This window comes from Phaethon aethereus, assembly GCF_964289735.1.
Source record: "Phaethon aethereus genome assembly, chromosome: Z".
Taxonomy (NCBI): domain Eukaryota; kingdom Metazoa; phylum Chordata; class Aves; order Phaethontiformes; family Phaethontidae; genus Phaethon; species Phaethon aethereus.
The window spans coordinates 5065890-5078386 of NC_138577.1; the positions used below are offsets into that span (position 1 = coordinate 5065890).

Consider the following 12497-nt stretch of genomic DNA (forward strand, 5'->3'; position numbering starts at 1 on the left):
AACTAGTGTCTATTACTTCCTTTATTGAGCCTGTATACGCCCATGAAAAGCAGTAATAGGTCTGCAGTCCCGAGCAAATTAGTTCTGTTTAGCTTGCTGAAACTTTCACTGGTTTCCAAAGTCTTCATGCCAGATAGCTGAAGAGCGGAGTCAACTGGGGATTCAATATCTACCAGATGAGATAAGCGAACTGAATTCCACTTGATTGAGATAATATTTGGAACAGAAGAGTCTGTATCAGTGGCTGTATTAAAAGCTTTATATCGACTCTGCCTAGCTTATTGGGAGAAAAGCAAGATTTGGAGACTGGCCTGAAAGTCAAGCATTCCCATACTAACCCTGTAGATTACTGTAACTTGGCCGTGTACTGGGTGCTCAGAATAGTCCTACCTTGACCTTGGGGGTGAGATTGTTTGATAATTAAAAGTGCCTGTCTTCCTGTAAGCAGTGGCCCACGCAGCAGGAAGATGTTCAAACTGGGATCCAGTACTCTCCCTTTTTCTTTTGTGACTTGTCTTTGGGGGGCCTCTACCCATGCTGCGTGATGAACCCAGCCAACGCTGGTAGGAGAAGTGTTAAGGAGTAGCACAGATAGGCAGGAACATCTTAATGGCCCAACCGAGCAGCAGTGTGGGTGAAGAAAAGTGGACATCTGGGGTATCCTGTCCGTGTTTGAAGGGAGGCAGATGATCAATGCCAATATTTGACACGGGGACATGGGAATGTCATGGTTTGCACTTTATGTTTGACCAAGAAGGAAATAGGGGTGTGGTGGGTGCAAAGCTATCCATCCATGGGGAGGCTAAGACATCTCTGCCAAAGTACATCTTGATGTGTAAGACAAGCAGGAAGACATATAAGGAGTTGTTTTTCACATTACAGAAGCCAAAAGTTATTGCAAAGCTCTGAAGAAAGTTCATGTTTCAAGTCTTGCTGACCAAGATGGGGAAAACTAGAAACTCTTGAGGTGTGCAGCTGGTAAACCATGGCAGTATCTGTTTAAGGTTGGTCTCTGGGGTTGAACTGGCCCTCCCAAACTCCACTTCAAGAGCAGATCTCTTTGAGAAGCTTAAAGGTTCCCCACTAATAACTCTCACTGATGTCAGACAGCTAAAAGCAAAGCTGCTACACACTGACATCTCATAAATTAGTAAGAGACTTTGTGGATGCACTTGGAAACTTCAAGGGTAACCATAAGATCCCTGCAGGCGCTCTCTTTAGTTGCATTCAGTGATTGCTTCCATTGAGGAGGAGCTGAAATAGTAGGGTACAGTCAAATCTGGAGTAATACACCAAAACTTCGTTCTCTTCTGAAAAACTGCTACAACTTGTCTTTTGCTGTCGGACCGAGCAACAGCCCTAAAAGAACTGACTATGTGCATCAGTGTCAAAGGATGGGAAAATAGCAACCTTTGTACGGTTTTGTTGCAGGTTCGTTGTGGGTTGGTGTGGGTTTTTGGTTTTTTTTTTTTACCCTTCCATTTGACAATATAAACTGGATGGATTATTTTTTTAACTTTGCCTGGTAATAAGCATATATTCCACATGAGATTGATGCAGGTGGAGGATAAGAAAAGTGAATAAACAGGTGGCCAAACTTGTTTACACACCGCCCCTGTTAAAAATTAATTGGAAGATTCTGGACAATTTGGGTAGATATTTTCTATCAGTGGAGGGGTTTTAAGGGCTGGCATCTTTGCACCGTAGGGGTAAATCTTTGGTGAGCATTACAGCCCACGATCCTGAGAATATTCACAGCAGTGATGGAGGCAAATCCTCAGCAGGAAATTCGGACCTCTTGAGTGGTAGAGAGGGATTTGGAAAAATGGGGACTCAAAAAGAGGAAAGGATTGGAAAGTGCACGAGACCATCCAAAAAGAAAGTAAGGAACTTGGTGGGAAGGGAAGACGTAGTTTGCATGATGAAACAGGTATGATACTTGAATTATTTTACTTCTGCATTTTCTTAATCTTCCCCTCCACAGCTGGAACACCGAAGCAGCAAAATTGATCTTTCTAGCCCAGATTCCACCCTTGGTTAGAAGTGCGACTCCCACAGAAATCCAATTTCAAGCTTTTCAGCTAATTTGGCTTTATTGTCCCAAATCATGAAGTACAACATGTTTATGCTTGGGATTTGCTAAGGCTGGACATGTTTTCTCAAAGCCAGAATATCCAATTATTCAGGAGCAAGCTCTCAGGGTGGTTAAGAAATGTCACTAGTCCACAGTTCTTGTCATCTTGTATCACGGACACTGTTCCCAGTGAAGGGGCCTGGGATACAAAATGCTGCCCCCACCCCAGCCCAGGGTCCTATTCTGCCTGCTGGGTCCTCAAGCTGCAGAGATGCTCCCAGCAAAGATGACACCCATCAGCTGTCAGTGGTTGATCAAAAGTAAAAGAAATGCAAAGAAAAGAAACAATCCTTGTTCCATACCACTGAGCTTTCATGCCTTTGAAGGAAGTAGCTAAATAAGCTAATAAAGAATTATTAGCTGTGCCTTAGTCTCCAGGTGCCTTTTCCAGAAAGAGCTAACATTAATATTATCATTAAAGTTTTTTCTTCCCCCAAAGGAAATCATGGGCCCTGCTTCCATGAAATCATTGGAAAGCTATGACGTAATTTACTTGCACAGCTGGCCGCACAGCTGTAGTGCTGGAGAAGGGTCGGCAGAGCCCTTTTCCCCTTCCAGGAGAGCACCGTGGCACTTGTCAAACGTGGTGACCCGCTGGTGATCGCCAACCCAGCCCCTGCTTTTGTCTTTCCGTGCAAAGTTAATTAAAGCGGTGCTAGCCACAGCGCGTGCTCAGCAATGACATGCGCTACTCGTCAGCACATCTCTCCTGGTAAAAACTGCTCATCTGTGTGCTGCCTGCTCGCTGCGGCGCGTGGAGGCTGAATTTGGGGTTGTGAACCTAAAGTGCAAATTTGTACGTGCTCATGGCTTGTGTTTTCTTGCAGCTGTGGGACTCCCATTGTGGGAATTAGAAAAGGGTTTTCTTTTTTTTAAGAGGGGAATATTGTGGCTTGTTGATGGTGTTGTCTTAGACAATTTCCTTGCATCACATCATCTCATTTGTTAGGAGTTGCGAAGTGGAAGTAGGTCAGTGTGACTTACATCTTCTGTAAGGAAATGAAGGTTGGGTGTGTGGATGAGGTGAGGTCAATGCCCACAGGGGTGCAGCAGACAGGTTCAGGAATGGGTTTCACTTAACGTAACGTGAACAGATGTAACATGACAAGCTCTGTCTGTCACATACGACTTATAAGTCTTCACACTTCTCTAGCAGGAAAAAAACCCACCCACCAACCCTCACTAAAAAAACCTGCCTCAGCTTTTGAAAGGTCTCTAGGAACGTACAGAGTGTTGTGATGACATTTTTTTCCTCCTTTTTCACAGGCAAAATGCCTTCAGCCACGTGCCCGCTGGCAGGAAGCTGGGCACAACTTGGCTTCGCCCCCTGAAAACAAGAACAGGGCTGAATTCTGATGCCTTGGTGGCGAAAGAGGGGACGATGTGGGTGGGACAGCTGTGTTCCTGCAGGCTGATCTATCCTGCCCGGCATCTGGGGCATACATTGCAAAACAGCATCCCTGCTCCCAGCCAGGCGTTAAAGCTTCTTTCCCCATAACTCCCACTTTGGCAACGCCTATAGGGTGCTCTGACAGCGACAAGTACTTCCATGGCGCAGATGAGTTGCGGTACGCTTTGAGATGGCCAACCGTACAAAGCCGCTATGAACGAGTGCCGCAATGCCCTAACTGAACGAGGTACGCTCGCCGCTTCCAAAGCGGCGCCCATCCAGCACGGAAAACCATGAAGCAACCAGCGGTGAATCACTGGGGCGGGGTGGATTAGGGACCTTCCTCCTGTCAACGGCTAACGTGATGACATCGCCTGTCGCTCTCTACAGCTGCCTGAAAGGGGCTTGTGGCGATGAGGGTGTTGGCCTCTTCTCCCAAGTAACCAGCGATAGGACAAGAGGAAATGGCCTCAAGTTGCACCAGGGGAGGTTTAGATTGGATATTAGGAAAAATTTCTTCACCGAGAGAGTGGTCAGGCATTGGAACAGGCTGCCCAGGGAGGTGGTGGAGTCGCCGTCTCTGGAAGTGTTCAAAAAACGTGTGGATGTGGCACTTCAGGACATGGTTTAGGGCACATTGTGGTGCTGGATTAATGGTTGGACTTGATGATCTTGAAGGTCCTTTCCAACCTTAGTGATTCTGTGACGTCCCCCGTTGGCGTGTGCGAATGCTAACAGGAGGAAGGTGAAATGAAAACATCGTTCATACGTATTACTCGTGCGCAAGCTGTGGATTTCATATTCTTTTTTCGCAAGGAAATCTCCTTTTCCTTTGAGTCCGTAAATGAAGTACGCCAAGCCAAGGGATTTTTAAAATTTAGCTGAGCACAGATCGTAACTTACTGTATTTATTATAATAATGTCCCCTTTCTGTCCTATTTACGTTCATGGAAAGGTGAGGTTAGGAAAATATTATGGTATTTTTTCCTGTCTCGGTGTAACAGAGCCGCTGGAAATGACAAGTAGTTTCTAATCAGTTTTACATGAGTGGCCTGGGTTTTGCTCTAGCAATCTGTCTCCATGCTTTTCAGTTAAAATGGTGATTTAATTTCTTCTCTGTGATGCTTTGAGGGAAGAGTGTTAGTGGGGAAAAGCATTTGATGCTCAGAGTAGGGAAGTCCCAATACGGTTTTTGTCTCTTCTGACCGCATACGTGATGCAGTGAGGAAAAGACGGGCGCTAACAAACACGTAACAGTTCCGATGCGCTCGTGAAGAAGGACATTTTTACAGCATTAGTTCTGAGAAATCACACACTTAGCAGTCAGGCTGTGCAAGAAGAAATTATGAAAGTTTAGCCTTTCCTCCAGCTTATAGGTCTGAATCTGAAATATCATTATTGGCTAATGACCATCATGTGGTCTAAAGCCAAAAAGGGCCATCTGGATGCTTGGTGTGGCCATAGGCAAAGTTTTATAACTTCCTCCAGTTCTTTCTGTACTAGGCCAAGCAAGATGCATCTTTCAGAAAGGTAAACTGTTTTCAAGCCTTAATTCTTGTTCAAACTTCACTCACCATCCTGCTTAAGAGATGTGTGTCTGACTGTAACTTGAATTTATTTAGCTTCTACCTTCTGGCCATTGGATCTTGTCATGCTTTTCTCCACTTGAGTAAAAGGCTCTTTTTAACTTGCGTCTCTCCCAAAAAGATATTGATGTGTGGTAATAAAGTCACCACTCAATCTACTGCTTGGAAAGATAAATTGATAGAGCTTTGAGACTCTAATTTAAGCATCTTCCTACCTTATTCTCATCATGATTTACCATTTGATCTCTGGTAGCCTCCAGAACAATTGAAATGCAAACTTTCTGGCTGTAGTGAGTTCTCAGCTTCATACAAATACATTATCAGAGCACAGAGGAAAGCGTGCATTGCGTTGAGATGTGCATAAATGAAAAATGGCTCAACAGCTTTAACACTTCACATAAATTCCTCTGTTATACGTAATACATGCACATGCATTATGGTAGGGGAGGTGACGTGTCCACAGAGAAGTGTTTTATTTTCAGTAAAATCTGTCCTAACTCAATCTCTCTCTGCCTCTGTAAAGTGTCTCCAGCAGATTTAGTCTGATGTGTTGATTCCCACCAGTTGTGTTGACCCTCAGCAGTGATTATGCCCCGTCCAAGAGACGTGTTTGTTTTGGTGGTGGCCGCAGCGATCCATCTCTGGGTCTGTACTTCAGCTCAGGTTTGGGGATGGATATGTACAGATCTATATCTGTATATAGATTTACCTATACATCTATATATGGATATAGACTTAGATCTGTAACGTATAAGGTGAGGGATTTCTCCTGTTATCCTGATCTTTCTTTTCTCCTTCCACAGTTTATGAGGTGGTGACAGTGACAGGAGATGTCCGGGGAGCAGGAACCGACGCCAACGTCTTTGTTACTCTCTTTGGAGAGCTTGGGATTACACCCAAGACTCATCTCACAAGCAAGTGAGTATCTGGAAGGAAATCTCTATCCCTGAAGCCTGTTCCTTGGTAACTTTATTGCATTTTGATGAAACGTAATATTGTGCTGATGGATGTGGATGGAATAAATCTAAAAGGTAATTCAAGATCGCCGGGGAAATTTGAATTTTTGCTGTTGCATATTTCTTACCAAATCCTTTGCAAACCTTCATTCCTTTCTGGAGGTGGAAACGTGTGTTCAGATCCATATTATATAAGGCTCACACTTGCAAGGTGTGGGGATATTTGCTTTTCTTAAAGCTTAAATTAGGAGCTCCCAACTTAGGAGCTGAGAATATTCATCGCTTGTTGGAGTGGGCATGATGGGCCATGTTCACATGCCTAAATCCCACTGAGACCTCCATGCTAAGTCAGGTGTAGAGATGTGTCCTTGAACGTTTCTGAAGAGTAACTCAGTGGGCTTGAAGTAATGTTGTTGATGGGTAGCCACCCACACCCAGCCGTAGGAAATCTGAGGCAAGCAGAAATGGAAGAATTTAAGCTGTTTCCTAATTTAGGCTGTTTCCATCCTATCTGCTGTGTTCCTGGTTGCACACCGTTGTGGTGGCACTGTGCTGTTTTCCTCTTGCTGATGCCAGTGCCACCCTCTGCATGCAACTTCTCATTTCTTATCGCTATGTTGAACTTAGGGGAACCATATTTTATGATTAAAGAACCTACTATGAGGCTTTTGACTCTCTCAATACTTTTTTTAAAAAAAAAAAACCAAAACAAAGCAAAAAAAACACAAACCACAAAAAGTGAGCCTTGGGGCCAGCAGGTGCTCAGCTCCCATGAAGGCAAGGTGACTTTTAGCAAAGTCCCAGCTCTGCATGTACTAATTTTCCCTTAGCCAGATAACTGCACTAAGATAAAGCAGAAATCCCTTCTCTGTGGGGTCTAAGAGAGACCGTGTGTCTCTGTTTTTCTATGTTCTTATTGTTTTGGTTTTCTTGAAAATGTGCTTCAGAAATTATTAATCCTGTGCTAATGTCACACGGTAACTTCGCATTTTCTCCATTTCTACAGCACCGACAAGAGGTACCTGCAACTATTTTAAATTTTACCCTCAAAAGAGCTTCTCTTCCCAGTGAAGCAACTCAAACATGAGAGTCTGTAAAGAAAGTGATATGGGAATGGTAAAGAAAATACATGAAATTTCAGCCCTGTTTGCCATATTTGAAATTCAGAGATTGGAGCTAGGCAAAGGAGTTCTGTCATCCCAGCATCCCTAGAAACACCAGGGAGAACTTGCTGACTGTATATGAAATACCTATACAAAATACTTTGTTCCTGTCCTGTGACTTCCATCCAGACATCCCTGAATACCATTTCTCTTGACTTAGAGAAGGAAACCGAGGCGAGGAGTTAAAAAGTTAGATGGTCCCGTAGCAGGTCAGTGGCAGAGCTGGGAGCAGCAGCAGCTCTGCTGAGGGAAAAGCTTCTAGTACCCAAACCTGCCTTATAGCCTTTGGCAAAGCCATCAAAGCAGCATCTGCTTTCCAGGGAGTTTTCTTGTGGTCAGCATTTACATAAAGAGCCGTTTCGCTGTGAAAGGGCTCTTCTGCAGGTGGCTGTGGGAAGAATCCAAATATTACCTAACAAAAATAAATTAAAAAAAAAACAAACCCTCTGTGTCCTTTAAAGAGGTCAGGAGATCCCCATGATAGATTTCTTAATCAGTGGTGACTTGAACCGAGCTGCCAGTTGTACAAGTCATTTTTGCTGGTGCTCTGGTGAATGCATGCTCTTTCCTCCTGCACTCATCCCTTTTTTTGGTGAAAGAAAGAAAGAAGGGGCACGCAGGGATGATTTTAGGTTGCAGCAGCAGCAGCAGCCTGAGCTTGTTCAGGCCTGGGTTAACATTCTGGGCTTGGTCCCTGTTGCTGCAGAGAGCAGACGGCCGAGGTGTTGGTAAGCGAGGACGAAAGGCGTGGGAAGGCAACCTCCTGCGGTTCAGGGCTCCTAAAACTGGTCCCGTAGGAGGTGACCGCTAGAACTGCAACTACAGCTTTTCCACTGGGGTTTTCCCAAACATGAGCAAAATTTCTGTATCGCTAAGCAAGGTCTGGCGTGTTACAGTGCTTCATCGAGGAACAGCGAGAGAAAAGCTCGTGCGAGTGTAGGAGTGTCTGCAGAGCCGCTTAATTGATAGTCTTCTCTCCTAAATATGAAGCAAACCATGAAATAGCCAGTTTGCCCCTGAATTTATTATGCAGCTTTGTGAATATGGCAAAAGGATGGAATCTCATGCATCTTTCAACTAAATGTTTACCCGAGTTCACTTATGACTGCAAATGCATGACATTTTATAGGTGTTTACAGTTCCCCGTGTATGACAGAAAGCTAAAATATCATGCGTTGCCTAAAGATGGTACTACCATTTCAGATTCTGGTTGGAAGAGGTTTTTCTTATTTCTTTTGTGATGGTGTGCTGGTAGTGAAATACATGACATTTCAGATCTTTTTGTCACGTGCAGTTTGGGGAAGACGAGGCAAGCTGATGAAATATCAAGTTTTTAACATTGGCCGACAAGAAGGTAACTGTGAAAACCAGATGCAAATCTTCATCGTGACTTGTCAGGAGGAACACCAGTTCTGGAAGTGGCAGCACCCAAATTCTGTCACAAAAGATGCATTTGTTTGGGCCAGGAGGTTTAGGCAAGTAGCGTTTGGGTTTTGGGGGGACTGGAAGAAATCCTCCCCAGCCATTTTCCCTCTGCCAGTTTGCACCAGCTACACCTGGTGCCAGCTACAGCTCCGCCAGAAGGCAAAAGCACTCCCACAAATAAGTTTCTTTCCACGGGCTCCATCACAGGCACACGGGTGGACACCAAGGCATTTCTTGGTGGCATTTTGGCAGCTGCCGACACCTTTCCGACAGGCACGAGCCGCTTCTTCGTGTTCCGACGCCGAACGAGCAGTGCTCATCCTCCAGAGTGTTTTATTTCTCTTTGCTTATGTGTTTTCCACCACGCGGGTGTTGAGGACTGATTGCAAAACTCAGCCAGAAATGCCGCTGCAAGCTCATTCACGGTATTTAGTAGCAAATTTATATATTTGTTGTTAATGTAAATGAATCCACTTTTCAATGTCAGGCTTACCTGGTCCAGCTTGTGGCAACTGCAATAAATATTCATGGCGAGATTTTTCCTTTAAAAAAAAAAAAAGAGAGAGAGATTGAAAAGATGTAGCAGTTACGGGAATCTGAAAGAAAGATGAAATAATTGGTAAGTGACAGCTGGCTTCTTACTGAATTTGAGGACTGTGCAGTGGATTTTTTTTTTTTTTTTTTTTTTAATTTCCTATGCTGAATACCTTTAACTGACAGTCCCTTCTACCTGGTCTTGAGTCATTCTACAGAGCTTTTCCTGCTCGTAATGGCAGTAAATACATACGAATTGTAGAGTATGTACGTGACGGTCTTTAGAGGATGCTAATGTTTGTAGCTCTGTTGGAGCTGAGCCGTCCTGAGTGGCAGAAGATCTGATTTTGTTGTTTAGCTGCTCTGGAACAAATAAGGAAATGCACAGAAGCAAGCTTATTTGCTCTGCATAGTCAAGATAATACATTAGGAAGCGCTAGAAAGCTGGTATAGAAGGGGCTGTTCGGGCTAGGAAGCAAACGAACTCCAAGTGCAGTGGAGGAAGACTTCTCACATTGCTGCTGAAGCACGTCTTCAGAGATGAGTTGCAATACCTTTCCTTTAATGCTAAGGGATGTTTCCTATTTTAAAGCTGCTTATGTATCCAACCGCACTCTGGTTTATGCCCGTACTAATCTGCAGCACTTGCACCGCGCTCTGAGGACTTAATGATCCGGGGCAGCGTCAAGTGACAGCGCGGTTTAGAGTCTATATCCGCTTCCGAAAAAGAAACAAAGTGGGAAATTTCTTCTCTCTCTTGCTCAGGCTTACTGGCTAGCCTGCGTCTAGCGTTTCAGGAACAAAACCACCTGAGAGGGTGCTTAGACAGCGGTGTTCAACAACCCAAAGATAAGAGCTGGTAGAATTGGTGTATGTATAAATTATAATCCACCTGCAGCTACGAACACGGCAGCTGGTGGTACAACTACAAGGAAGGTCAAGCCTTAGAGGGAGAAACAGGAATTTACTCAAAACGGGTAGACTTTTAAGGGAATTTAGCTGCTAGACCAGGTCCCCGCTGATCAAGCGTCAGCTGCATGTTTCAGACTCTAAAACCTGGCCAGTTTTCACCATGGGATGAGTGTAAGGTGCCTTCCTGGAACAAGCTCAACTTTTTCTGCCTTGTTAAAAATCGTGCCCCTACCCCAACACGTTAATCTCAGCCTTAAAAATATCTGAGCTCCATTCTCATTAAAATTTTCAAAAATATTTCTCCATGGGAATGGGATAGAAATTTTCAGCAGAGCAAAATTTGCCTCCTAAATTTGCCTCCAAATTTGGCAAAGCAGACGCAATTCAAAAGTGTAATTTAATATTGGGAAACGCTGAGCAACCTTTGCACCATTATCGACGGCACTACCTGCTTTGCATAGTTTCTCCAGAAAAATAGCAACTAAACTGCAGATAGCAAAGACATAAAGCAGAGCTAAGATTATCTCAATTAAATACCACCCTTTTGTTTTCTTTCTGTAAATCATGCCACCAGAGCTGGAAAGCCGATGCTAAGATGCGGCCGCTCCGCGCAGTACAAAGTGAAGGAGCACGTATCCAACGTGGGCCATTAAGGCTATCGAAATCTGTACTGGGAATGCTCACGGATAAGGCAGGGGCTGTTTCGGTGTGCCCTACGGCACTTTGTAAAGTTTCGGGGTAAGTTCAGACACGGGCTGTCACGGTTTTGGGCTGGTGTTTGGCTCCTGGGTGTCATCACGCTGCTACACCCGCCGAGCAATTTATCTCAGTTAAATCCTTTCGAGTGGGACCATTTCTTCACTAATTTTTCTGGGCTTGTTTAAGCAGGATTTCTTCTGCTGGTCAGGTTATTGGTAGAAAAAGAAAATTACGTCCTTGGTACAGACACGTTTGCGGTCGCTGTGCTTCTCATCGGGCTTCTTTACCATCTGGAGTATTTTTGGACGTACGCTGCCTTCTGCGGTATTTCCAGCTGCTCGCTGACTGATGCTGTCAGCTTCACGACAACAGTCTTGGCAAAATATTTACAGACCAAACTCCCAGGAGTATTTGTTGCTCCAAGGAGGAGGTTAATGATGCTGCTATTGGAGCTCTGCCTTAAGAGTAAATACGGTTGGAACGTGGGGGTTTTTTTCGGCTAGGCTGTCCATAAGTCCATCCAGGCCAGTGTCCTCTTTCCAGGAGTGATGGACAGTGGATGTGTAGGGAGGAACAGAAGAATGAGGCATTTTTCCAACATTTTTTGCATCTTGCGGCAAGCTGCTGCCATAGCCAGAGGCCTGATAACACAGGTTCACCCGGCCTATAAAGTGTATCGGATAATCAGAGGATGAGCAGAGCTGTCTGTACTTTCGAGCCAGGATAATGACAGGGACAGACCGGTGCTCATCCCTGCCACCTCTGTGTGCCAAAACCACGCTGCCCGCCCCTGGCCCATGAGAAATTCATCTCCCGCGAGATGCCAGCTGACCATAAAGAAAAAAAAAAACAAAAAACCACAAACCAAAAAACAAACCAAAAAAACCCACGCAAAAAACCCAATGGTGTTATTTTTTCCCTAGAGAGTGACAGGCTGTAGGATGGTTTTTGCTGTGTGACCTTCTGAAACCGTCCCCGGTACCTGCCTCCCTCCCGCTTCGGCTGAACGTCCGTGGCAGGAGGAGGTGGACGCGCGGGCAGGGTTGCAGGGAGATGCCGCCAAGAACTGGCTCTTTCTGGTGGTTTAATGGAGCATCTTTAAAATCCCGTTCGAGCCGACATCCACGGTAGCACTTTGTGAGTCTGTGCAGCCTTTCATCCACGGTGCTTTTGCTTTGCGCGTACAAAGCGTTGTCAGGTAAAACATCTAACAGAAAGGCAATTTAAACCATCACTAATGCAGTGATTCAAAGCTAAATTGGTTCAGGTTACTCCATCACTGCTGAAGCTTATTATTTTTATGCCTCTGCTGGGATGAGTACCTGGGTTTTCCCTCTGTTCATAAGAGCTCAGCTCTGGAAAGGGTGCTGCTAGCTGATCAAGAAGTGAAGACTATTTTCTACAGATATTCAAAATTTCAGTTTCAAATGTGACTTTCACTTAAGTGGTGGGATTATCTCTTTTAACTCCCTTTATTTAAAAAAAAAAAGAGGTGATTTACTAGTGCAAATGTTTATTTTATGCACTTTTGCATTTAAAACTGCAGCATTGAGAGCTGCTTGCTGTCAACATATGCCAAATAGCGAAACTCTCATGGCACTGGCTCTGTCATCTGTGCCAATGGCCTACGGAAGAGATGCACGCAGGGATCTAGAAATGCTGTGCAGATCTTGTGGTGCTTTTTAGCAATGTGACTTA

At 44.6% G+C, this 12497-nt stretch overlaps 1 protein-coding gene across 1 annotated transcript in view; it reads left to right on the forward strand.

The window, feature by feature from the left end:
• Positions 1–3737: 3737 nt before the first annotated feature.
• LOC309415990 (lipoxygenase homology domain-containing protein 1-like) overlaps positions 3738–12497 on the forward strand; it is a gene marked incomplete at both ends in the record, with an annotated part of 135006 nt that continues 126246 nt past the window's right edge. The window contains 2 exons of the mRNA XM_082013728.1: positions 3738–3771; positions 5914–6028. Of these exons, the coding sequence (XP_081869854.1) occupies positions 3738–3771; positions 5914–6028 (149 nt within the window). The remainder of the gene's footprint in view (positions 3772–5913; positions 6029–12497) is intronic.